The sequence below is a fragment of the Nomascus leucogenys genome, chromosome 25 (genome assembly GCF_006542625.1).
Source record: "Nomascus leucogenys isolate Asia chromosome 25, Asia_NLE_v1, whole genome shotgun sequence".
Classification (NCBI taxonomy): Eukaryota; Metazoa; Chordata; class Mammalia; order Primates; family Hylobatidae; genus Nomascus; species Nomascus leucogenys.
Window position 1 is genome coordinate 31,070,756 of NC_044405.1, and position 26,923 is coordinate 31,097,678.

Below are 26,923 nucleotides of genomic sequence, written 5' to 3' on the forward strand. Positions count from 1 at the left end.
GCATATAAGGACTTTCTATCTACTACAAAGTCAGCGTAGTAAAAGAAAATGACGTATCAATAAGAGTTATTACAGAAACAAAACCTATTTACGTAGGAATTCACGTCATTAAAACAATGTGGTTACAAGTCACTAGGGAAAAAAGTCCTACTGCACAAATTCATAGGAGGGAATTTCCCATTTTACAAGGCTGAGGATTTCTGCAGAGAAACACTCCCAGGATGCAAAATAGTCTTGTGTAGCCAAATCAGCTCAATATCCAGGCAGTCCAACTGCTATGCTCCTCCTACTCACCAGCCTGAACCTGAAGCTCTCCTGCAATAGCTCAGAGTAAGTTCACAGCAGATATCAGCTCCCCACCCACCACTCCACCCACCTACAGCCCCTTGGCATAGGCTGGGCCTTCCACCTGGAATGCCCATCCCACTCTGTACTGAGACTTCAAAGCCCAGCTTCCTCTTCCCTCAAGGCAACACAGACCCCTAGAGAACCACTTGCTTCTCTTATCAGAGAGCCTGTCACCCTACACTGGCAAGCCTAGCTGATCCCCCTAGACCAAAAGCAGGATGACTCTGAGGACAGAGTTTGCCAGCCCTTTTCTATGTGAGCCCCTGGATTTTCACCTGCTTCATCAAAACCCTAGATCAGGCTGGGCCAGGATCCCAAGGGTGATCCAGGGTGGCCATACCCTCAGGCTGGGGCAGCATACTCCTACCTGGCAGGAGGAAAAGTGGGCCACCATAATCACCCGTCCAGTGCCCATCCTCAGCCTGCAGCCCCACGTAAAATGTCATCCCGTTCAGAGCCCCCTCAAAGGCGGTGCGGGCTTTGGGCAAGTCCTTAAAGTAATTCTTCTGCAAAGAGACCGAAAAAAAAAAAAAAAAAAAGAGAGAGCTGACGGGACTGTTGCCCGGCCAGAGGAACCCTCTTCACATACAGCCCAAGTCAAAACAGTGAATGTAAATTACTTTAAAAGTTTCAGCTGTTTCCATCAAAAGTCTGAAACTCTTTGATGAGAGTATCACACCTCAGCAAAGTAGAAGAACAGTTGCACATTTTCGTTGCTTTATTTTCCAGTCATGTATTCTTCACAACTTCTCCAAGCTGTCTGGAATAAACCAGGCACCCAGTATGGGGTGGGGCACGGGTGCCCACCTGGGCCTGGGACTCGGGCCTCTCAAAGAGGGTCCAAGGGGTGGCACAGCCTTTCCCACGGTGGCCGGGGCTTGGCAGGAGACCCTGTTTACACTGCAGACTCTGACGACCAAAATGTCTTACAATGCACACAACTAAGACAGCGGATCCAAACACTTTTTGTGAATAAAAACAAAGTTACAACTATCTTTGCAACTCTCCTATAAGTCAAAAATTATCTCAAAATACGGTGCTAAAAAATAAAACATTAGGAGTCTCCTATGCGTGGTTTAGAGATGAAGGGGCTGAAGCGGAGGGGCCCGCGAACGCAGTTCCCGTGGGCGCTCGCCCTGGCGTGGGCGTCGCTGGCCGGGTCCTACCACCCGCCTTTCTGAGAGAAAACGTGCTCCTCACGGCTAACCCCTCAGGGCCCCCGCGCTCGCGGACGCTCCACGGAAGCAACTTACGGTGTCCAGCCCCAGGGCGTGGGCTTCCAGGCCGGTCTGCTCGCGGCCGGCGCGCTCGTCCTGCAGGTAGGTCCACGTCTGCCGGCCCCTCTCGCAGTTGAGTCGCCAGCGGCCGAGGTCGGTGGCGGGCTCGGTCTTGTAGGGGCCCCCTCGGCGCCGCAGACACCTGAGGACCACCGGCCATCAGCGACCCAGGCCCCGCCCCAACCCCGGCCGCCGGCCCACTGCCCGCGTCGCGCTCTCCTCAGCACCCAGGACCACCCCGCATTCGTCAGGAGCCCGGGGCGAGGGGACTCACGTGCCCTCCGTCATCGCTGCTGCAGTGGTCTACGCCGCCCACTACCAGCTGCCCGCTGCCCGCACCCGGGACCTGCCGCCCAGCCCCGCCCCTCCCGCGCGCACTACGCAGGCGCGGGCCTCGGCAGGCGCTCAGGCCTCGGTGGGCCGACACCGACGCAACCAATCAGAGCACCGCGAGCATGACCCCGGGGTGTGCCAGGCGACCACAATGGTGGAGCGCGCTGTGCCCCATGCGGCGTGGGGCGGGGCCTGAGGGAGCGGGGATGCTGGGTGAAGGCGACGGGTCGGGGGGGGGGGGGGAGGTGGGTGGGGCCTTATTGGCGGAGCGTGAGGGGCGGGGCTGGTGGGTGGAGAGGTGGGGGCGGGGCTGGCGGGTGGGGCCGGCGGGCGGGGGCGGGGCCTCTCGCGCGCCCTCTAGAGGCTTGCGTCCCGGGAGCTCGGCCTCGTGCGCAGCGCTCTGAGGTGAGCGTCTCTGAGGAATTTGTGAGGAGGGTCCCGCCGCAGGTCGGAAGGAAGGACGTAGGGAGCGAGGCTCGAGCGAGGGACAGCGAGTGCGAAGGTGGGGTGGCAGGGAATTGCTCTCGCGCTGCAGGATTTGCCCGGACGCCGGGGCCGGGGGTGGGGGCGGGAGGCCGCCCTGAGGTGAGGTGGGCGCGGGCCGTCGGCGCCAGTGCGAGACAGGGAGCAGGGCGGGGCGGAGCGGAGGAGCAGAGGGCGCCGCCTGGGCGTCCCTGGGAAGCTGAGCGCCGCGTAGGCTTCCCTGGGGGGAGTGGGGTAGGCGCGATGAGGCCGTAGGCCCCCAGGCCTGGCGGACCACAGGGGCCAGAAGTCCTGGAGCCCCGCCAGGGAAGGGCTGCGTCGCCGGCCAGGATCGAGCGCGGTAGAGCCTCAGCTACTCACGGGGTCGCTGGAGTTGGGGGTGGCCCCAGGAGAAATTAAAGGTGAAAAGCCTTAGCAGCAGAGGGAAGAGGAAGATGGAGGCAGAGCGAGTGACCGAACTTGGAAGGGACAGCCGGGCGCAGCAGGGCAGGGGGCGTCTGACTGTTGGAAACATGGCTGACGTCTGGAGGCTGCAGCCTGTGGTCCCTAAGTCAGGTCAAAGACCCACAGAAGACCCCAGCATGTCTTCATCTGGCCCACAGAAGCCCTGACATCCAGTTACAACTGCCCCAGCCTAATGAGCATTTCGGCACCCACTCCTCAATTCCTACCCCCAGCCTAACTTCGAAGGGGCCGTGAGCCACAGCAAGCCAGAGGAGAAAGTTGGAAGAGAGAGTGGACAAAAGAACACCCACAGGCACCTTCCCCCCAGTGGAGTAGCGGGGTTTTAGACAATCAAGGATACTCACCTCTTCCTATCCCAGTTCAGAAACGAATGAAAAAGACACAGCAATAAGATGGGTGGGTATCAAAATATCAGCCTTGCCACAAATTAAAAAGCTAGCTTGAAGGACAAGGCTTAAATCTGCAAGCAAGAGGGCAAGCTACCAAATCACCTGTAAGTCAGACAAACATATCCCCCAGCCTCTAGGCCATGAAACTGCCTCACCAAGCACTATGCAATTGAGTGCCCACCAGAAGACACCCCTCCAGTCAACCCACAGACCCCATAAAGAGTACCCAGAGGAGCCTGAGCACACTCCACCCTATCTGTTCTCTGAAATTCAATCAAATGAGTCACTCTACTTCTTTGGAAGCAGGAAGAGGCTGGAAGTTTTTCTCCAGATAAGTTCCTCCATGTAGAAACATGAAGAATAGGAATAAGGGGCTTCAGCCTGGATGGAATCTCACACTGAACCTGTCAAAGCTAGGTGAGGGAAGAGGTTTCAGTTGGAGAAGAGTTTGAGTTTTGATATTTTAATGGACTGGACTTTTTATGAGTAAAATAACCCGCTCTTTTTAATGTCTGAAAGAAAAGAAAAAGTTGTAAACTACGTCTGAGAATTGACATAGGTAAGCTTCTAGGGGCAGTCATGAGAAAAAACACTGTTCCTATCTGCTTGCATACTACTGCATCCAGCTTGTTCATTAAGCCAGATACAGAAGGCTCTGAGGATTTTGGCTTCAACAACTGGGTATATGGTGGTGGTCATTTACTAAAACAGAGGTGTCTTTTACTTATTTATTTAGTGACAGGATCTCAGTCTGTCACCCAGGTCGGAATGCAGTGGCACAATCATTAGCTCACTGCAGCCTCAAATTCCAGGGCTAAGTGATCTTCTGGGCTCAGCCTCCTGAATAGCTGGGACTACAGGCCTGTGCCACCACACCTGGCTAATTTTTTTTAAGTTTGGTAGAGACACGGGGTCTTGCTATGTTGCCCAGGATGGTCTCAAACTCCTGGCCACAAGGAATCCTCCCACTTCAGCCTCCCAGAGTGTTGGGATTATAGGCATGAGCCACTGCATCTGGCCTAAAATAGGGAAAGTTTGATTGGAGAGTTCAGATTAAAGTGGGGACAAGTTATACTAGAGATGCTTATTAGACATTCAAGTGAAATATTGAGTAGGCTGGCATTCAGGAGAGAAGATAATGCTAGAGATAGGAATTTGGGAGTCATTTGCTTTCAGGTAGTACTGGAAATCATGAGATTGGACAAGATGAATTAGGAAATGCACATAAAAAAGAGAAGTTCTAGGATGAGCCTTGGGGCACCAACCTTTTCCAGTATAGAGGAATGACCAGAGAGAGGTGGAAAACCAGAGGAATATGAAGTGATAATATAAGTGAAGACATGGTGATCTTTGCTGAGGCTTTGAAGGGATTGCAAAATGAAGACAATTTATTATTGGATGCAACAAAACAATGTATTGGTGACTGACAAGAGCTATCTCAGGAGACATGGGGAGAAAAGCCTAATGGCAGAATTTTGAAAGAAATTTTCAGTTAAACATGGCAGACTGAGCATAAACATTAACCTCCATTTCCTGCCCAAACCTTACTCACATAAAGTAATAAAAGACCAAAAAAAAAAAAAAAACCCACAAAGAATGGGAGAGGAGACACTAGTAAGCAAGAGAAGTCAACAAAATTATAGAGACTGGGAATGGATGGAGAAGTGATAACTGAGCCAGAGAAAGTTGAGACTTAAGTTTGTGGGTGAAGCCAACAAGAGACCATTCCTGCCAGCAAATACCAGGAAGGTGCAGAAATTGGAATAACTAGTGGAAAATTTTTGTGAGGAACAGTGTGACCATAGATCCCCTCTCCTACTTGGGTGGAGGAAGTCTGTAGTAGTTGAATCAGAGTAGGTGTTACCTCAAGCATGAGGCATAGCTGAGGACCACTGAAAGCAGACGGATTGAGTTAAAGCCTACACATGTGGGTCCAGGCTCACTTCTCCCACTCAGCCAGATAGCATGAGATAGTGGGAGGATCCCTCTAGAGCAGCTGGCCCACAAGAGGAGTCCTGCAAACACTGGCAACTATGACGTAGTAGAAAAACCTATTAGCTGGCAGACTGTACCCACTGACAGTTTCCAACAAGCTCCTTAGAGCCCCATCATCAGCATGAGCCAGACATTTGGGGAAAACAGTGCAACATTACCTCCAGCCATGCAAGTGATCCATCTTGGACCACTGACCCAGTCAAGCCTTCAGATGACTATAACCTCAGCCAATACCTGACTGCAGCTGCATGAGAGATCCCAACAGAAAGCTGCCCAGCTGAATCCTCCTCAAATTTAAGCTACTGTATTTGGGGTAATTTGTTCAATAGCAATAAAAAACTAGAAAAAAGGACTACAAAGTGCCCAGCACAATAAATTGGGCAGGGGTTGGGGAGGGAATTGGGAGGCAACATATGACGTAATGTTGTTGAGAAATTTGAGAACACCAGGAATAGAGGTGATCTCAAAAATTTACAGCAACAAAGAAAAAATACAAAGGAATGATTTCTAGTCTAAAATTCTATTCCTATTCAAATGATGAATCAAACATAAGGATAGATAAGTCCAAAAAAAAAAAAGAAAGCCATTTCTTTACTCTCACAACATCCTTTTGGCACCAGATGTAGAGAATTTCTCCCCACCGACAAGCAAGCATTCAGCTGTACAGCAGACACCAGCTGGGTATCCGCTTCAATCCTGCACCGTCTACCTGGAGATAGCAGCAGATCACACAAGTTGAGGACTCCGTGCCGCAAGACTGAGCCCCATGTCCAGTGTCAATCACAAGCCCCAGGTTGTTTTACCTGTCCTTCTGGGTTCCCAAGACCCCCTCCTTGGCTTTAATTTACAAGAGCAGTTCACAGAACTCAGGGAAACACACGTTTATTACAAGGCTATTTTAAAGGCTACATATAAACAGCCAGATGAAAAGATACACAGGGTGAAGCCTAGAAGAGTCCCAAGAGCAGGAGCTTCTGTCTGCAAGGAGTTGGGAAGTACCATTCTCCCAGCATGTGGACATGTTCTTGTCCACCTTCCTGGAAGCCCCCACACATTTGGCTATCCACAAGCTCTCTGAACCCTGTCCTTTTGGGTTTTTAGGAGGCCTCATTACATAGGCATGATTGATTAAATCATTGCCCATTGGCGATCAACGTCACTTTCAGTCCCTCTCCCCCAACCTCTGGGAGTTTGGGGGGTGGGCTGAAAGTTTCAACCCCTCTAATCATGCCCTGGTCTTTCAGATGACCAGTCCCTATCCTGAAGCTACATAGGAGCTGTCCGCCATCAGTCATCTTACTAGCATACAAAAAGACATCACTTTAGAGATCCCAAGGATTTTAGGAGTCGTATATCAGAAGGCAGACACAAAGACCAAATATATATTTGATAATATTACAGTAGAAATAAAGACATTTTAGATATTCAGGCTCAGAAGGCTACTAAAGGACAGGCTCCATCAAGAAGAGAAAACCAAGGAAGAGGAAAATATGATTCAGAATCCAGGAAATGTCCAAGTTATGGCAAGAAGACAGGGTTCCCAGAGGAACATCTCGAAGAGAAAGTGGAGCATATTACCTGATGCACATGACTTTGTTGGGAAGAGCTTTACACTTAGGGCAGCAACTTTTGGGTAAAGTAGTGACAAGAGCGTAGAAAACCAAGCAAATGAGAAAAACAATGTAATTAACTCCAGGAAAAATCAAAAGCTGTACCTAAAGGAAATGTAATCATAAACCAATAAAGGGCTCAACAGGAAATGGTAAACATACAGTTATACTAAACTGTGAATGCAGGTTTCAGCCAATATTAAACTGCTTAGGGAGACTAATAGGAGAGGAAATGTGGGTGTTGAGGGTGGGGGTGATAATATGTCGTGGGAAAGACAGTGTAAGAGAAGCTAACTCCTCTTCCATTGTAGGAAGTCAACAATGTCAAGTCAAGATTAAGAAATAGCATTATTTAAGTCTTTACATGAAGTTAATCACTAAAGATCCCTGAGTTGAGTAGTTTGTGTTTGGAGAAGCAGGGATTGATTTAGTGGAGGAAGAGGTTCTCTTCTTAGTGCTATTGTTTTCTCAGTGAAATAAGGACATGATCTAAGAATGTTGGAGGTTTGAAGAGAATGAGAAGACATGAAATAGAGTCTGGGGATGCAGGATTACAGTCAGGAGATGCTGAGTGCCAGTTTAAGATTGGTGGTCATACACAACACCACCAAGTCTATTAATACCTCTTTCTGTATCTGGCTCAAATTTTATCCCCTCTTCACACTAATTGCTAGCAAACTCAGGCTTATTCCCTTTGAATTTCACCTGGATGGCTGCAGCACTCACCTCTCAAGATTCCTGCCCTACATGCCATTTTTAAAAGAAAATGTGACCAGATCACTTCTCTGCCTAATCTTCAACAACTGGTTCTCACAGCTCTCAGAAGAAGGTGACAAGAATCTCTGACCTCACCCTGCTGGCCTGTTCCCCTCACTTGGCCACACAACCAAGCTGGTATCTCCAAGCTTTCATCATGTCCTCTCAAGTATACTGTCCCCAGCTACACCCCTGCACTCCTGTCTGGGAATTCTGCTTTCTCCTCTACCCAGCCAGACCCTGTTCCATCCTGTTTTTTCCTTGCTACCAATTCAGGCCCATACCTCATGCACATTCTCTGAGAATTAGGTACATAAATACCTGACTCTCCTGGATGTAAGCTGGGTGGGCTTAGCAGGCAGAGGCCCTGTGTCTTACTTTATCTCTGCATCACTGATGTCTGGCACATCAAGGACTGCAAGTTTGCTGAGAGAATGAATCGCCTGTTATACATGGAAATGTAAGCTCCAAACTGCCTCAGAGCATATGCTGGTGGGTGACAATCTGAGGAGGTCATGAATATAGGAGAATATTGAAGAGGTCACACAGGGGAAACAACTTTTCATTATGAAAAACTGGGCCTTTTCCTCAGCTGCTGCCAAGGTGCTCAGTCCTTCCGAGGAAGCTAAGGCCGCACTGGGGTGAGGCCCTCACTTCATCCGGTGACTAGCACCGCGTCCGGCAGCGCCAGCCCTACACTCGCCCGCGCCATGGCGTCCGTCTCCGAGCTCGCCTGCATCTACTCGGCCCTCATTCTGCACGACGATGAGGTGACAGTCACAGAGGATAAGATCAATGCCCTCATTAAAGCAGCCAGTGTAAATGTCGAACCTTTTTGGCCTGGCTTGTTTGCAAAGGCCCTGGCCAACATCAACATTGGGAGCCTCATCTGCAATGTAGGGGCCAGTGGACCTGCTCCAGCAGCTGGTGCTGCACCAGCAGGAGGTCCTGCCCCCTCCACTGCTGCTGCTCCAGCTGAGGAGAAGAAAGTGGAAGCAAAGAAAGAAGAATCCGAGGAGTCTGATGATGACATGGGCTTTGGTCTTTTTGACTAAACCTCTTTTATAACGTGTTCAATAAAAAGCTGAACTTTAAAAAAAAAAAAAGAAAAGAAAAACTGGGAGACTTTGACATTTAAATGGTTTATTTGCATGATTAAATTAATCACATTTCCAACAGTGCATCAAGCATCTGAGAATAACATTATTTTGAGTAAAAACAGAAACCCTTCGGGAGAGACCCCCTCCCCACAGGTCAGGCTGCTCAAATGTCCACCATATCTAGCAGCGTAGAGAGATGGAGCTCAGAGGCAACTTCCTCTTCCCTTGAACTCCGGATCAGCCTTTCCAGGTGCTTTAGCCGTTCGCCTAGACATGTTCCTGTCGCCTCTGACAGCTGCAGTTGCTCCCTCATCATGTCACTCTATTTGAATAAAAAAGAAACTGAACAGTTTTGGGATGTCGATAAACCACGACCTATTCTCTGTGAAGGCACTAGCTCTGGATTATGTTAGAAACCTCATCTGAGTAGTTATTTATTTTTACAGAGGGAAAAAAATTATCCTTTGTACATCCTTCCAGCCTCATTTAGCTCGTACATTCAGCTGATATCTGTATACAGACTGTTTGCCTTTGTATTCTATCATGAACAATTTCCAGTGTCAGTCATTTTTCACCCAGGCTGGAACGCGGTGGTATGATCAGAGCTTACTGCAGCCTCAAACTCCTGGGCTCAAGTGATCCTCCCAGCTCAGCCTCTTGAGTAGCTGGGACAACAGGCATGTAGCACCATGCCTGGCTAATTATGTACTACAGAGATGAGATCTCTTTATGTTGCCCAGGCTGGACTCAAACTCCTGGACTTAGGCAATCCTCCCTCAGCCTCCCGAAGTGCTGGGATTACAGGCATGAGCCACCACGCCCAGCCAGTCATTTTTAGAAAATCATCGTCAAGGGCTGTGAATTATTCTATCACATGAATGTGTTATAATTGTTTAATCAGACTCCCATCTTCGGATATTTAATCTGTTTCTACTTTTATACAATATAACTAATGCTACAGTAAACATTTTTATACATGAATTTTTGGGGAATATCTGGTAGGTCAGAATTCTTTAGCTTAGAATTGGTAATTCAAAGGGTATGAATATTTTTAAAGTATTTTAATTTGCTTTTCTCCCCTATTGAAGGACTTCCTAAAGCCAGTCCAGGAGCACAGTTTTTACCTGTTCAGTGGCACATATCTGTGATTGAAACTCTGTTTTTGCATCTTTAACCACTGAAGGAAGAATAGTAAGGTAAAAAGACCTTAGGCTTTGGAGCCAGTTGGATCTGGCTTTGAAAAGCAACCCTGACCACTCACTACTTGAACACTCTTGGGTGAGGCTCTTGACTTCTGGGAGCTTACCTTCCTCATTCATTAGTTTTCCTCAGGAAAAATTAATCCCAGAAGAGAGGTCTGGGTAATACCAAAGCTCAGACAATATGTGCTCCAACAGAAGCTGCTGTCATCACCTTAATGCCCTTAATTACATATCAGCACACAGTTACAGGTCTTACTCAGTTCTTAAGAATATTTCAATTCTATTCTTCATTTATTTCATAGGCAGAAACTCAAAATCAGTTGGGTCTCTTTAACAATGATATGGATAAAGTTTAAGAAAAGGTCTAATTTGAGCTAATAATTTGTCGGTCATCATAACATCATAGGATAAATTGTGATATTACTTTTTTTCCCAGCCATTCTCTCAATCTTTAATTCTTATGTAAATGCCAAATGTATACTTTCTTCTCACCTGTGGGCTAGTAGTTACAGACGTTTTCATCACAGGTTCAATAGGGTGAGAAAGAGACACTAAAGTCTGAGGAAGATAGAGGGGAAGGGAAGTTAAATCCGTAAGTGCTCCTGAGTCTTCAGACAACCATTGCTGAAGCTGATCTTCAAACCTGAAACAATATATAATAAATTCAAAAATATTTGAGCATTAGGAAGTTAACTGTCGTTCATTAATCTTCTATATATACTTAAAAACTTTTTAAGCCTTTTCTTTTTTAAAATTTTATATAATTTTTTTTTTTTTTCCAGACAGAGTCTCACTCTGTTGCCCAGGCTGGAGTGCAGTGGCGTAATCTCGGGTCAGTGCAACCTCTGCCTTCCAGGTTCAAGTGATTCTCCTGCCTCAGCCTCCTGAGTAGCTGGGATTACAGGCACGTGCCACCGTGCCCACCTAATTTTTTGTACTTTTAGTAGAGATAGGTTTCACCATATTGCCCAAGCTGGTCTTGAACTCCTGACCTCAGGTGATCCACCTACCTCGGCCTCCCAAACTGCTGGGATTACAGGAGTTAGCCACTGTGCCCGGCCAATTTTATTATTATTATTTTTTGACAAGGTCTTGCTCTGTTGGCCAGGCTGGAGTACAGTGTTACAATCTTGGCTCACTGCAACCTTGACCTCCCAAGCTCAAATAATCTCACCTCAGCCTCCCAAGTAGCTGGGACTACAGGCACATGCTACCCAGCTAATTTTTGTATTTTTTTGTAGAAACGGGGTTTTGCTGTATTGTCAGGCTAGTCTACAACTCCTGAACTCAAGTGATCTGCCCACCTCAGCCTCCCAAAGTGCTGGGATTATAGGCATGAGTCACCACACCCAGCCTTAAGCCTTTGCTTTTTACTAAGAATATAAGTTATGACATCAACTGAGAAGCAGAAATGTGCTTATTAAAAATTTAACAACTTCCTATGATAAAGCTTAATTTAAAAAAAAACTAGGCTGGGCTCGGTGGCTCATGCCTATAATCCCAACACTTTGGGAGGCCGAGGCAGGCAGATCACCTGACATCAGTTCAAGATCAGCCTGATCAACATGGTGAAACCCCGTCTCTACTAAAAATAAAAATTAGCCAGATGTGGTGGCACACGTCTATAATTCTAGCTATTTGGGAGGCTGAGGCAGGAGAACTGCCTGAACCCGGGAGGCGGAGGTTGCAGTGAGCCGAGATCACGCCATTGCACTCCAGCCAGGGGAACAAGAGCAAAACTCCATCTCAAAAAAAAAAAAAAAAAACAAACAAAAAAAAACAATTAGAGAAACCACTTCCCTTTAATTTATAAATCCAATTCCAATTTATATTTAATGAAAAAGGTGGCATTAATCCAAAAACAACTGCTTCTATGTGTTACTTAACATTACTTGTAATTGTCTTGTTTGGCTTATCTTATTTAATTTACTTTGGTTTTGTGCATCTATAATTAATTCTTCTGACATTTTCCAAATGAGTGGATTGCTGCTTATAGCTTAAAATTAACTCAAAATAATATCCCGCTGCCACCTAACATACTCTAGAGCTGTCTACTTCCACATACTGGTCTTTTCAAGAAAAACAATCTTGGCCAGGTGCAGTGGCTCATGCCTGTAATCCCAGCACTTTGGGAGGCCGAGGCGAGTGGATCACCTGAGGTCAGGAGTTCAAGACCAGCCTGGCCAACATGGTGAAACCACATCTCTACTAAAAATACAAAAATTAGCCAGGCATGGTGACGAGCACCTCTAGTCCCAGCTACTTGGGAGGCTGGGGCAGGAGAATTGCTTGAACCTGGGAGGTAGAGGTTGCAATGAGTCGAGATCGTGCCACTGCACTCTAGCCTGGGCAACAGAGCGAGACTCTATCTGATAAAAAGGAAAAAAAAAATCTCATCCCAAACCACTTAAATTATAGAGACTGATTTTAGAAATCGGACACATTCATTCAGCCTTCCAACACATACTCATCAAGCCTCCTCCAGATGCTAGGCATCATTCTAGGTACAAGGAATATTGCACTGAAACAAAACAGAGGCCCTGCCCTAAGCAATTTATACTTTAGTGAGGAGAGACAGACAAGGAACACATAACAAGAGAAACATCGTTTGAAGATGAGAAAGACAAAGCAGAACCATGGAAACAAGAAGGTCGGGGATGGGCAAGGAGGGCCTAACAGAAGCAGACATTTGAGCAGAGATCTGAAGTGAGTACAAGATCAGCCCTGGGGATGCTGGGGGGAATGGAGGGGCTGGATAGTCCTAGGCAAAAGGAATAGCAAACTCAAAGGCCCAACTGTGAGCTGCCTACCATGTTCAAGGAAGGAGTGGAGGTCAGAGAGGAAATGGGGGGCAGATCATTCAGGGCCCTGGCCACCCCTCCCTGCAAAGTTTGCCTTTGATTGCAGTGAAAGAGGGAAACCACTGAGAGGCTGTAAGCAAGCAAGTGACATGACCTCCATCTTAACTCAAAAGGCACCCACCAGGTCTACTAAGACTAAACTGCAGCCTACTGTAATAATCCAGAAGGAAGATGATAGTGGCTTGAGCCAGGTGGCGGCCATGGAAGTCATAACAAATGGTCCAATTCTGAATATATTTTCTTTTTTTTTTTTGAGACGGAGTCTCACTCTGTCGCCCAGGCTAGAGTGCAGTGGCGCAATCTCGGCTTACTGCAAGCTCCGCCTCCCGGGTTCACGCCATTCTCCTGCCTCAGCCTCTCCGAGTAGCTGGGACTACAGGCGCCCACCACCACGCCTGGCTAATTTTTTCTATTTTTTAGTAGACAGGGTTTCACCATGGTCTCGATCTCCTGACCTCATGATCTGCCCGCCTCGGCCTCCCAAAGTGCTGGGATTATAAGCGTGAGCCACCGCGCCCAGCCTGAATATATTTTCAATAGAGCCAATAGGATATGTGAATGGGCTGATGTGAGGGGATGATTCCAAGGCACCTGATCTAGGCAGCTGGAAGGATGGAGCCGCCATCAACAGAGATGACCACCAAAGGAAGGAGTTGGTTGGAAGAAAGCCAGGAACTGGATTTGGGATATGTTAACTTTGCAGTGGCTACTAGACATCCAATAGATGTCTAATGAAGATTTCAAGGAAGCAGTAGGATGTTCAAGTGTGGAGTTCAGAGATTTGAGATACAAATTTGGAGCTGTCAGAATAGTGATGTTACATAAAAATCCATGGAACTGGATGAAATCTCTGAGGAGTAGGTACAGAGGATGCAGAGGAGAGGTTGAGAGAATGAATCCAGGGGGCAGCTGGGGGATGAGGAGGAACCAGCAGGGCAGGAGGGGGACCACGGACATCCTAGGAGCAAGGAGGGGAAGATCAGGTATGGATGCTAAAAAGGACTGGGGTTCATGGTCATGTTCAACCCTGGGACAGCTGTAGGAGACTGGAAAGAAGGCTGAAGAAGTGAGTATCACAAGCGTTTTTGAGGAGTTTTACCATTAAGAGGGCAGAAACATGAAGTGGTGGCTAAAGAGGGAAATGGGGCCAAGACAGGGAGGCATGTTTCATGTCTGTGTGCTGCTGATGGGCACCATCTAATATGGGGAAGGGTGATAACACAAGAGGGATACTCATTGAATGAATGTCCTTGGGTAGGTGGGAGATGAGATCCCAGCCCAGGGAAGGGCTGACTTTAACTATGGGCTGCATGGTTCCTTTCCAGCAACAAGAGGGGTCAGGAAGGGGATATAGGGAGGATGCTGGATGTGGCTGGGAGGGCTGGGAAGGCAGAGGACAACCTGTGGAAGGTCCCTTATTCCTGATTCTACTTCTCAGTAAAATGGTAAACATGGCCATCAAATGAAAGCAAAGGAAAGGTATGCATGGGAGGGAGGGAAGTGGGCAATGCAGAGGAGGGGCAGCCCCAGCTCCTGCCCCTTCACAGCATGGGATGATCCACGAATGCCTCAGGCTCCCAAGGGCAGGTGCCTGTGGCCAGCCATACTGTTCAGCACTCACCATCTTCTGAGTAGACTTAACCACATGAATTTCCCACAAAAACTTAACACTGACTTTCAATAATAAATAATAAATGAAATTCACTTCAATATAAACAGTTAAAAACATAACTAGGGCACTGCTTCTGTCTTCAAAGAGCTTTTAAATAGTCACATCACTAAAACTGTTGCTAATAATCCACCTGCCCTTCTCCATCCTGGTGTCTTATATTAATCAAGCAATAACCAGTCTCCCGTCACAGCATAAGGCGGACTAAACACCACACATGAATTAGGAAGCGGGCTTCACCTCTTGTTCTCCTCTTTCTCCAGCAGCAGACTGCTCGACAAACACTGTGCCAAGAGCTCCTCAGCAGAAGCTCCTCGCATCAGATGCTCTGTGCTGGGAATCCTCCCCTCTCGACCACACTCTGTGCTCCTCTTCCAGTTACGGTGCATGTGAAGCAATGGTATGGGAAAATTGTTTGCAGAAGGATGAAAAGGCTTTATTCCCAAACTGTAAGTACATGATTTAAAATGTTTATGGTCAAGAGAAAGTATTTCTACAGCATCATGTAAAGCATGTAGATACATTTGCACATGTGCATTAACATGTAAGAACATGTGCCTCAGACACACGTGCCCTCCTGGGACAGCTCATGCTGGCCCCATGCCTGCTTCCAAGCTTCCATCAAGTCAGGGAGTGGAGCAAAGAGGGAAGGCAGCCCCTGCACTGTAGGGACCCTTATGCACAGAGGCATTGAGACTGCCTGTTCCTCTTGGAAGCTTCTGCTCTCACGAGGCAGCTGGGTTTTTGGAGCTTCTCTGCTTCATGTCTTGCTTCCCACCCTAGGGTTCCAGATTCTGTTCTTCCCTAGTATTGGCAAGGTTTTCTATAGATAGCTCTTGGATACATTTGGAAGTAATGTTTACAAATGGTGAGAGAGAAGGCATCTGACATTTTTTTCTAAACACATGCCCATGTTTGTCCTTTCCCCACTAATTTCAATAATTTGGCCTAACACTTTTGTCACATATTCTGACTCTTTATTCTGATCCATTCATCTACTCTGGCATCCCCACATGGTTTTAAGTACTGAAGCTTTACTGTATTTCTTGGTATCAGGCCAAGCAAACCTTGTTAGTCTTATTTAAAACTTTCTCAGCAATTGCTGCATATTTTTTTTATCCTGATGAATTTTAGAACTTACCAATACCAGAACTGACATCTTCACAGCATTGTATCCTGTCAACAACCTAGTCTGAACCTCAATGGTTCAGGTTTCCTTTGTACATACAGGCCCTGAGAACTCATGTTAAGGGTTTACTGACGTGAATGAGAATTTTTTTTTTTTTTTACATGTTGTGGATTTAGCTATCTGATCACCTTATTGAACTGAGAATGGTTCTATGGACTTAACTGTTAATTATCTTGGAGTGACAACTGTACTGTCTGGAAATGACAGTTTCTCCTTCCTTTCAGTATTTGTGCCTGTCTATCCCACATCCCTGTGCTGGTCAGGATTTCCAGGACAATAGTGAATAGTAGTCGGGACAACAGGCTGGTTCTGATTCCACTGTTCGTAACATTCTATCAAGAAGCATGTTTTTTTTTTTTTTTATTTTGGTAGTTTTATGTTAGGTAGCCTTATCAAGTTAGGACTTTTTTTTTTTTACCCAAGCTAAAGAAATTACCCAAAATAAAGAAATTTTATCAGGAACAGGTATAAATTTTAAGAAATGTATTTCAACACCTGCTAAAATTACCACTTATTTTTCTATTATAGCAACAAATTACATTAATAGATTTTCACTGTTATTGTTTATCCTGGGAGAAAGCATACTTGTGAAATTTTTTAGGTACTGTGCTTTGGAACCAGATTTGAAAGTGAGATGAAATGTCAGCTGTACTCTCCTGGTTAGGTATGATTTCAGGGTCAGGTTTGCCTGATAAATGAAGTGAGATGCTTGTAACTTTGCTCTAGAATATAGTTTCTACTGCATGGGAATGATCTGTTCCTTGAGGATTTGTCACAGTCTGCCCACAATGGACTGGATTTGGCATGTAGGATGTTAATTTCTATGTACTTTGGAAGAAAAATACAGTTTAGCAAGCAACAGAAACATACTGAACATGAACCTCACCGTCCCTCTCTCAGCTGTAGCTCCTTCTGCGTCTGCAACCTGGCTTGTTCCCACGACAAAGGAACATCATATTTTTTCAAATGGTTTTTAAAAAAATACACACATATCTGACCATCTTCACTCAGCGCCTCTGAGAAAACAATACAAAAACAGATAAAGAGGCCAGCCTGGCCAACCCTGTCTCAAAGAAACAAAAACAAAAACAAAAAACAACAAACAAAAAAACAGGTACAAATAATATTTAAAGAGCGACAAGGTGGCATGTGCTTAAATTCACTGATTTAAGTGCAAGCCCTTTGATTAAAGTCACACAATTATGTGACTTCCACACTTGGGTTAAATAGGCTCCCAGTGTCCATGCATCACGCAAAGTCCAGACAGGCTTACATCCAGACTGGCAGAGCCAGTAATGACTACTCAAAAGCCACAAAATCCTCTCTAAGAGCCACCTTAGGGGGCCTGTTTCAGGGAGGTGAGTTCAGGCTCTACCAGAACCTTCCTAGCCTGTCTCAATGTTTTTAAGTCACTCACTTGAAGAGGGAAGTCCTAAGGAAAGGAAGGATAGAGACCCAAAAGAAAAGCAGCAACATCAACTAAACATCTTCCTTTGCAGAAACTGGACCAGGAAAGTCTCGTGAGGAGCTGATCCCACCGCACCAAGCTCTAACTACCTGATGTAACAGGAAGCCGGGGGGGCGTCCAGTCTCTCAGCTTGTGGTTGATACACAAGGCGATGAGATCATCCCATGGGATCTCCATGACCGAGGGGCCTGCCCCATGGACTGGGGAGGGGCTCTTACTCTTCCACCTACAGTAGGTTCTGTGGAGCAGGTTCTCCACCTGGGACTGGAGGACAGGCTGTGTCTGGCGTGAGCTGGGGATCTGGGAGGTGTACTGGGCAACCATGGAGCACACGGGGAGCCAGGGGGCTGGGGAGAAAGTTCCTCATTAGTTACAGGTTTGGCCAAAATACAGGTGAAAATGTACATGAAAACATTTTTAACTCTACATTTTCTCAGGAGAAGGCAACTGTGAAGTTGAGAAGTCTGCTTTCTAAACACAGTGGAACCCCAGTTGTTGAGGGGGAAGAGCAGCTTGCTCCCAGGGTCTAGGTGAGGGATGCAGACAGTCCCCCTTAACCGTGTTGCTAGCAAAGTTCTACCCAGAAGCTCTGACTGTACAGGCCTGTGTTTGTGCCTAGGAAATCTGTATTTTAACAAGCACCCAGATAAGTCTGGTATAAGTGGTCTTAGCTTATTTTGGGGAACCCCAACCTAGCCAGAGCACCGAGGGCTTGTGCTGAGTGGTATGCTTCCCTTTGGGTTCCTTCAATAATGAGCATGAGTTAGACCTACTACAGACCACACCCCACAATTTAGAAGGGCGCCTGAGGCCCAAAGGGGAGTGTCTGTGCTAATGCCACAACTTCTGCCAGATAAGCAGCTCATTCCCTTCTGAGTGCATGGGAAGGAGCAGCCCCATGCCATACTGGGCTTGAGCCAGCCAGATGGCCTGTAGGATCTGTGTCAAAACAGCCCAAAGACCTCAGCCAGGAACAGGGGCACAGTCAGAGCCATAGAAAACGGCTTCTTTGACAAAGAAAGAATGTTAAATCAGCACCGAGTGCCATGGCCTTGGCTTGGGGACAGGGCTACATGGTCCCCATGCTCTTTGCCCCTGGCTCGTCTGTTCTGAAAACAGGGACCCTGTAGGGCAGGCAGGACAGGATCAGGGTTGGTGTTCCTCCCAGTACCACTTGTCACTTTCCTCCTGAGGCTGAGTGAACTCCCATGGACTGCCTTGCTGGTCAGGAAAGGCTAACAGCCCCCACTCCACAAAACCCAGCTTATTCTGGCCCATGAACCCAAAGGACCAAAGATAGGTGCAGGCGAGCACAGCATGGAGACACATGGAAGTGGACGTGCAGCCCTCACACTGGTGCCCAATGCCTGCCAGATGGTTACTACAGTGAGAAGGAAACCTGAGGCTTGGCTGCAGCCACCCACCAGACCTCCCCAGCTCAAGCACGTACCCCCTAGGGGTGGAAGGTCCATCTGCGGAAGCTGGAACCCGAGCACAGCCTGCTTCAGCCAGGCCAGGTGCTCTGGGGCATTCCAGTGCAGGTGAGGAAGCAGCCGGCTGCCCCCTGCCTCAGCAAACTCAGTGACAGGCCAGGACAGGTCACAGAGCTGTTCAGAGGACACCACGGAAGCCAGGAACTGCAGCACACTGTTAAACAACTCAATGATGACGCCAGGCTCCTGCGAAGCGAGACCGCCCAGACGCCTCTCTCTTCTGTCATGGAAAAAGCGGCCACTAAACTCATGGCCAATCCCGTCTTCGACGTACTGAATGAGAGTCTGGCAGCAGAGGTCAAGGGAATGGGGGCAGTGGGAAACCAGCCACTGCACTGCTTGCAAAACCTGAGAACAAAGACAGAAGAGACTTGGTTGAACAATTCACACTGTTTTTCAAAAACAGCTTTCTGAAAGGGCTTGATCCCCCAAGGTTGCCCACAGCAGGTAACACCAGAGTACTGGGCTCTCAACTGGTAGGAAGGGGAATAGAAGTGTCCTATGCAGTTGAGAGTAGCCTTCTAGGGCTCTGGAGACATGTCCAGTAGGGGCACTAAAGAGAGCCCCCAGATCCCACCTGGCCTGAGGAGGAGTGTGACCTGCATGGTTGTCCTGTGGAAGGGCCCAGGCCCTCAGGAAACCAGCCCTGAACATCCCCTTCACCACGCACAGAAATGGAGTCTTCTCCTTTTTGGAAGGACTAACAGCTTCACTATGTGCCAAGATGCCTTCACACCCTATAGTTATCTTACTTCCTATAGTTATTTTAATTCCTGGCACCTCTTTCTCTAAATTGTTAGCAAAGACTCCCCCTGCCCTATTTTTTTTTTTTTTTTTTTGAGAAGGGGTTCTTGCTATGTTGCCCAGGCTGGTCTCAAACTCCTGAGCTCAAACAGTCCTCCTGCTTCAGCTTCCCGAGTAGCTGAGATTACAGGTGCGAGGAGCCACCACGCCCAGCTTCAGACTTCCTTTTTAAAGGAAACATCAAATAACATTATTTCTTCATATATTCAGAGGACAGTTACCCTAGAAAAATAATTTCTGTATCTGACCTTCAGATATAAGACATGTTCATATTTTAAATTCATAGAAACAAAAACACTAAAAAATTTTACATGAACAATTTAATTTGCAGATAGCAGAACTGTGGGCAAATTTTATCTTTTATTTTGATTTCTGCTTATGTTTTTAGAAAGTTATCTGTATAAAACATACAACTGCTGCCAGGCGCAGTGGCACACCACAGCAGTCCCATATACTTGGGAGGCTGAAGTGGGAAGATTGCATGAGCCCTGTAGTTTGAGGTTGCAGGAAGCTATCATCATGCCACTATACTGGGTGACAATAAAACCCTGTCTCTTAAGAAAAAAAAATGCAAACGCTAATATACGCTCAATTCAAGATACAGCAAAAGGGGAAAAAACAAAATATCTTGACGGACCATTAAAAATGATGAAACCTTACCTTAGTTGAACCTTGTAGATCATTAATGGAATCAGGGATCTCAGTAACAGTGTAATCTGAAATCAGCTTAGCTGAAACCAAGTCCTGTAGCATCAGACCTTTAAGAGAGACATAGATGAAGGTCACTCGCATTCCGCTCTCAGCACACCTGCTAACACATCTCACTGTGCTGACCCCACCCAGTCCTGCAGTGGACAGTCACCATAGGGGTTGCAGTCTCAGTGATTCCTGACCCCAACACTACTGGACCATCCTCAGACCCAGGGCCTCCACCCATTTATTAATGCTGCTTCATAAACGAGACTTCCTTCACAAACCATCTTCTACTTCCTTCTCAACGGCGTCCCCTCCTGGGCTAGGCACAAGAACCACCAGAGGAAGTGCAGGCTGGAAGGGCTTGGCCTGCAGGAGCTGCTTGAGCTGCAGCAAGGCTGACAGCCAGTACACGTCATCCTCTGCCACGTCCTCACTCTTCATTTTGGGGGGAAGCAGCAGCATGAGCCCACTGGCTCCCAGGAGGTCCTTCTGTGTCTCCACAGCATCAATGGCACCATCACTGAGGGCGCCATGGGCCACCTGCAACAGCATCAAGATCATCAGGAGAGATGCACCATGGGACACATCAGCAGTGATCTGCCCCACAGCAAGTGCAGCCAAAGCTCTCCATGCACTAAATATTGACTGTACTCCAGACAGGCCTCCAAGGGCACAGCTGGGCATACCCTGTAGTTATCTTACTTCCTGTAGTTATTTTAATTCCTGGCCCCTCTTTCCCTAAATCCAATTGTTAGCAAAGACTCCCCCAACCTTTTTTTTTTTTTGAGAAGGGGGTCTTATTATGTTGCCCAGGCTGGTCTTGAACTCCTGGGCTCAGGCAGGCCTCCTGGTTCAGCCTGCTGAGTAGCTGAGATTACAGGTTCGAGGAGCCACCATGCCTAGCTTCAGACTTCCTTTTTAAAGGAAACGTCAAATAACATTGTTTCTTCATATATTCAGAGGACAATCACCCTAGAAAAATAATTTCTATATCTGCCCTTCATATATAAGACGTTCATATTTTATTTTATTTTTATTTATTTATTTTTTGAGATGGAGTCTCACTCTGTCACCCAGGCTGGCTTGCAGTGGCACGATCTCAGCTCCCTGCAACTTCCGCCTCCTGGGTTCAAGCAATTCTCCTGCCTCAGCCTCCCTAGTATCTGGGATTACAGGGGCCCACCATCACGCCCGGCTAATTTTTGTATTTTTAATGGAGACGGGGTTTCACCATGTTGGCCAGGCTGGTCTCGAACTCCTGACCTCAAGTGATCAGCCTGCCTTGGCCTCCCAAAGTGCTGGGATTACAGGTGTGAGCAACCGCGCCCATCCATGTTCATATTTTAAATTCATAGAAACAAAAATGAGAATAAATGCAACAGAATTAGTGCAAGAAACAGCCAGGTCAACAGGTAATTTAGCCTCCGGCTAGAATTGTGTTTGACCATATTACTATAATTTTAATTAACCTTAAACAGGTATAAAAAAGTTAAAGCTAGGCACAGTGGCTCATGACTGTAATCCCAGCACTTGCGGAGGCCAAGGCAGAACTGTTTGAGGCCAGGAGCCCGGAATTCAAGACCAGCCTGGGCAACATGGCAAGACCCCATCTCTACAAAAATAAACAAAAATATAAGCCATAATAATAGAGGGAAGGCAAGCCAGCAGCAGATGAGGGATTCTGATACATTTCTAGAAAGCAGCAAATAGATGTGACCAAATCCAGCAGAGGATGCCATACCCAAAGACTGCAGGTGTGGGTGTGTAAGGAGTCAGGTTGACTGAGCCTGCAAAGGCCCTGTATACCCAGGCCCTGCAGACACCAGGAGCCAAAGGTGAAGTTCAGAGCCTGACCCTATCAGTGGCACCCACCACTGCAGGCAACTTCTATGCACAACCAGTCCCCCCAGGCCCCTGAACAGGAGTCCTGAGAGGATCCAGATGCAGGACCATGGTTAGGCACAGTGGAAGGGACTCAGCGCCAAACCACTCCCAACCCTACCCTGAGAATACCAGCAGCTCCCCAGAAAGCAGATGGCACAAGTCCTTTCCAGAAAAACTGAACAGTCTAGGGAACAGACATCCAGATCCAGACATTTGGGAGCCCCTCCAAAAAGCCTGGCTTGCCATTTAGCTATCTTCCACCCCGCCCCAAACACAGAACTTCTTGGCTAGCCTTTTAGGGCCTCACTCAGATATAGACAGCCAGCCTTGGGTAAGGCATCTGAGGAGGCCCTCCAATATAAAAGAGATAAACTGGAGTAACAGAGAGGAAAAAAAAAAAGAGGAACCAGATAATACATGAACCAAAGAAAACTTAGACCCTAAAAAACCCCAATTTCCTTGGAAAGATAAGATGATGCATCCAAAAAATAAGATGCTATGAAAAAGTCATGATAAGAAGAGGAAATAAGTAATATATATGGAATAAAAAATTCAGTGGGACAATTGGAAAATAAAGTCAAGGAAATCTTTCAGAACACAGTAGGAAGAGATGAGATTGAAAATAGGATAGAAAATAGGATAAGAAACTCAGAGGATCAGTTGATGAGGCCTAACATCTATCTAATAGAAGTTCAAGAGAGAACAGAAAAAAGAGTGTCATAAAGACATGAAAATGTCCCAGAAGTGAAATAGGAGTCTCTAGCCTGAAAGGACCTGCTAAGCCCTGCACAGTGAGTGAAGGTGGTCCAGTGCCAGTGTAACAAAGTGAATTTTCAGGACGCCATGAACAGAGAGAAAAGGCTTCCGTAGAGAAACAAACCCAGGCCACACAGAAAGGAACAGGAATAGTACAGTAACAGTGGATGCTAGGTGACAGTGGAGCAAAACTGGAAGCAAAATAATTTTCTTTTGAGACGGGGTCTTCCTCTGTCATCAACGCTGGAGTGCAGTGGTGCGACCACGGCTCACTGCAGTCTCGAACTCCCAGGTTCAAGCAATCTTCCCACCTCAGCTTCCCAAGCTACTAGAACTACAGGCACATACCACCATGCCCAGCTAATTTTTGTATTTTTTATAGAGACAGGGTTTCACCGCGTTGCCCAGGCTGGTCTCGAACTCCTGCACTCAAAACAATCCGCTCACCTCGGCCTCCCAAAGTGCTGGGATTACAGGCATAAGCCACTATGCGCGGCCAGGAAAATAATTTTCTACCTACAATTTTACAAACGTAGCTAAATTATGAAGCAAATGTCAGAATGAAATAAATGCATTTTCTTTTTCTTTCCCCCAGCTTAAGGTATTTTGTTAATAAAATCATTTTCATAATGGAAAGGACTCACAAAATTCCCCTCGCATGACATATACCATCCAACAAGGGGCTGAACCAAGAAAAAATACTGCAGCTGCTGCTAATGGCAACACTGAGCAAGCACCTGGCCTGTGCCAGGCACGGTCCTATGCAGTCTGTTTGCACTCACTTTATCCTCAAGAGCCAGATGAGCATCCACCAGACAGCACCTGCAGAGGCTTGGGCAGTTTATTTTACCGTCTCTGAGTAAAATAGGGATAAGAAGTAACAGTACCCATACACAGGTGGCAGAGACGCTAGGGAACTTGCCCAAGGTCACAGAGCTTCCAGGTGGAGGAGCAGGGACATGTGCTCACAATGATGGCACTAAGGCACATGCTGCCTGGATGGAGACCAGCCCACAGATGAGAGTTCCAGGACAGAGGGAACATGGATGGATCAAGTGAAGTGATAGAACATTTGGAAAATTCCACCGAGATATATAAGGCCCCCCAGTAAAAATCAAAGAGATAAAGAGAGCTACATTAAGTGAGACAATAAGGCAACTCTATTTCTTGCAGGAAAAAAATAATTGTGGTTATAGAACACTACTGGTTCTGAGGTGAATAGCAGTCACAGAGCCATCAAAATATGACCCCACTCACTGAAGTAATACAAAGTGATAGTGTAGCTATCCCGGGAAGACGTGGAAGGCCGAGCAGGACCATGGCACAAGAGGCCACGCTGTACCTAGTATGGTATGCAGCCGCCAAGAGGGCCCCCCGATTCCGCCTAGTGTTCATGCCCACATGTGATCTCCTGCCCTGTGAGCTGGGCCTAGCCACTCACTTCGGACAGACAGAAGCCAACAAAAGCAACAGGATGTCACTTCTAAGTTTAGGTTATCAATACACTCAGACTTCCATCTAGGCTCACCTCTTGCTCAGTCTGACGAAAGCCAGCTGCCATGCTGTCAGCTGGGGAGAGGCCCATGTGGCAGGAACTGAGGAAGTCTGTGGCCACAGCCTGCAAGGAAGTGAATCCTGACACAAGCTCACTAGAGTGAGCTGGGAAGTAGATACCCTTTAGTCAAGCTTTCAGATGAGACCACAATCCTAGCCAACATTTTGATTTCCACCCATAAGAAACCTTGAGCCAGAAGACCCAAGCTAAGCTACACCTGGATTCCTGACCCACAGATACCATGATATAACAGACATTATTTTAAGCTGCTATGTTAGGAGTAATTAGTTAATTAGGAATAAGGTAACTAATACATTTATATTAATGGGAAGTCAGCACAGAACATTTAAATGGATAAACTGAGAAATGGCTGTGTAAGTGTGTGATCTGGAAACACGAGAAAAATGCAGCCCTGAAGAAAGGAGTTAAGAGAAGAAGGAGGAGCTACTATGTCTCATTTTAAATCATGTGGGTGGCATTATTTGACTTCTTTTTAAGTACATGGAAATGTTACTTTCTTAAACGAAAATGAAGGTAACAGCAACAGTAAACTAATTTCCAGTAGATGAAATGTGACTTTGTAATCCCAGGAAAAGGGAAGAATTTGCACAAAGAAGTTACTGTTACCTCAGAATGGCAAGAGCATGGATGGCTCTTATCATCATCTTTATACTTCTTTTACATTTCTTCATTTTTTAAAAGTTTTGTGTAAATATTATTTAGGAAATCCAATATATAGTATTAAAACAGAAAAAGTAAAGAAGCAGGCTGGGCTTGGTGCCCACTGCAAATTTGACTGGCTTAAAAAAATAATTTTTTAAACGACATGTACGGATAGACATAATACTTGCTTCTGAGCCTCCCACAGTCTTTCAAAACCACATTAGGGAATAAGCAGTATTTGCGTGGTTCCAGTGATATCTGGGAGTAAGTGAAAGTAATGAAAACACAGAAGTAAACACAAAGTAATTATAGTTCACCTTTATACACACGTTAACAGAAATCATCTGATCCCCTTTGCTGCTAAGCGAGTTGAAAAGCGAAAGCGTCTGAATCCCACCAGCATCGCTGGATGTGTCATCCACTGAGCCTTCATCTCCCATGAACTTGACTTTTAACCAATTTGCTAGAATTCTACAGATTTAAAAAAAAAAAAAAAAAAAAAACACTTGAAGAATCCAATTCTAAATTTGAATTATAAAGACTTTCAGGAAAAGAAAAAGAGAAGTTATCACACAGACCTAGGTCCACAAATACCAAATTTTACTATGAAGCTGACCTGCACAAAACAGGCTGTCGTTTTAAAATGGAGCAACGATCTTTACTCATTTTTTTTTTTTTTTTTGAGACAGGGTCTCGCTCTGTCGCCCAAGCTAGAGTGCAATGGCACAAACTTGGCTCACCGCAGCAAGCAAACCTGCCTCAGCTTTCTCAGTAGCTGAGACTACAGGCACGGGGCCACCATGCCCAGCTAATTTTTCCATTTTTTTTGTAGAGTCTCACTCAAAGGGTCTCACTATGTTGCTCATGCTGGCCTCAAACTCCTGGGCTCAAGCAATCCTCCCTCCACAGCCTCCCCAGTTGCTGGGATTACAGGCATGAGCCACTGCCCCCGGCTTCTACTTGTTCTTAATTGGGCAGGAGGAGGGGGAACTCATGGAACTGGCTCATTCTAATGTGACTTAAAATTCTGAAGCATTAAGATTTTCAGCAATAGAAAACATCCCTAGAGTTTGAAATACATGTTTTTTACAGATCAAATTTCTCATACCTGAGACCTTAAGAATTCTTAAGTGACATACGAACTTAGCAAATGAGAAGACGGCTATTTTGTTTTAAGAAATGACTCATCAGCTGGGCGTAGTGGCTCACGCCTGTAATCCCAGCACTTTGGGAGGCCAAGGCAGGTGGATCGCTTGAGCCCAGTTTGAGACCAGCCTGGGCAACATGGCAAAACCCTGTCTCTACAAAAAATATACAAAACTAAGCCAGGCATGGTGGTGTGCACCTGTAATCCCAGCTACTTGGGAGGCTGAGGCAGGAAAATTGCTTGAACCCAAGAGGCGGAGGTTGCAGTGAACAAAGATCACGCCACCACACGCCAGCCTGGGCGACAGAGTGAGACTCCATCTCAAAAAACAAAAAAAGAACACAGGCTTTCTAAGTGAAAAGGTGTTCTGGAATTAGTAACAGTGATGGTTGCAAAACCATCTAAAAATCACTGAAATGTACACTTTAAATGGGTGAAGTTTATGGTATGTGAATAACATTTCAATAAAGCTATTTTAAAAATAAACTGTAAGCCGGGTGTGGTGGCTCATGCCTGTAATCCCAAAACCTTGGTAGACTGAAGCATGCCGATTGCTTGAGCCCAGGAGTTCAAGACCAGCCTGGGCAACATAGTGAAACCCCATCTTTAAAAAAAAAAACATTAACCAGGCATGGTGGCACATGCCTGTAGTTCCAGCTACTCAGGAGGCTGAGGTGAGAAGATCAATTGAGCCCAGGAGGTCGAGGCTGCGGTGAGCTGTTACACCAATGCCCTCTAGCCTGGGTGACAACAAAGCAAGACCCTGTCTCAAAAAAACAC

At 46.5% G+C, this 26,923-nt stretch overlaps 2 protein-coding genes and 1 pseudogene across 8 annotated transcripts in view; 1 reads left to right on the forward strand and 2 right to left on the reverse strand.

Moving 5' to 3' along the window:
- Positions 1-2,023, reverse strand: part of LSS (lanosterol synthase) — a 36,058-nt gene extending 34,035 nt beyond the window's left edge. For all 3 annotated transcript variants that reach the window (XM_030806083.1, XM_030806084.1, XM_030806082.1), the window contains exons 1-3: positions 1,900-2,023; positions 1,602-1,767; positions 716-854 (exon numbers count right to left, since the gene is read on the reverse strand). In XM_030806083.1, coding sequence (XP_030661943.1) covers positions 716-854; positions 1,602-1,767; positions 1,900-1,913 — 319 coding nt within the window. In that variant the 5' untranslated portion in view covers positions 1,914-2,023. The remainder of the gene's footprint in view (positions 1-715; positions 855-1,601; positions 1,768-1,899) is intronic.
- A 6,235-nt stretch (positions 2,024-8,258) lies between these two features.
- On the forward strand, positions 8,259-8,762 carry LOC100593525 (annotated as a pseudogene). The gene has a single exon (XR_004028614.1). The product of XR_004028614.1 is annotated as a 60S acidic ribosomal protein P1 pseudogene (transcript).
- Positions 8,763-8,782: 20 nt separating this feature from the next.
- MCM3AP (minichromosome maintenance complex component 3 associated protein) overlaps positions 8,783-26,923 on the reverse strand; it is a 51,751-nt gene continuing 33,610 nt past the window's right edge. For all 4 annotated transcript variants that reach the window (XM_030806341.1, XM_030806339.1, XM_030806340.1 and 1 more), the window contains 9 exons: positions 25,314-25,467; positions 20,420-20,678; positions 20,103-20,200; positions 18,596-18,986; positions 17,235-17,492; positions 16,564-16,693; positions 14,729-14,935; positions 10,451-10,601; positions 8,783-9,078 (listed from right to left, as the gene is read on the reverse strand). In XM_030806341.1, coding sequence (XP_030662201.1) covers positions 8,920-9,078; positions 10,451-10,601; positions 14,729-14,935; positions 16,564-16,693; positions 17,235-17,492; positions 18,596-18,986; positions 20,103-20,200; positions 20,420-20,678; positions 25,314-25,467 — 1,807 coding nt within the window. In that variant the 3' untranslated portion in view covers positions 8,783-8,919. The remainder of the gene's footprint in view (positions 9,079-10,450; positions 10,602-14,728; positions 14,936-16,563; positions 16,694-17,234; positions 17,493-18,595; positions 18,987-20,102; positions 20,201-20,419; positions 20,679-25,313; positions 25,468-26,923) is intronic.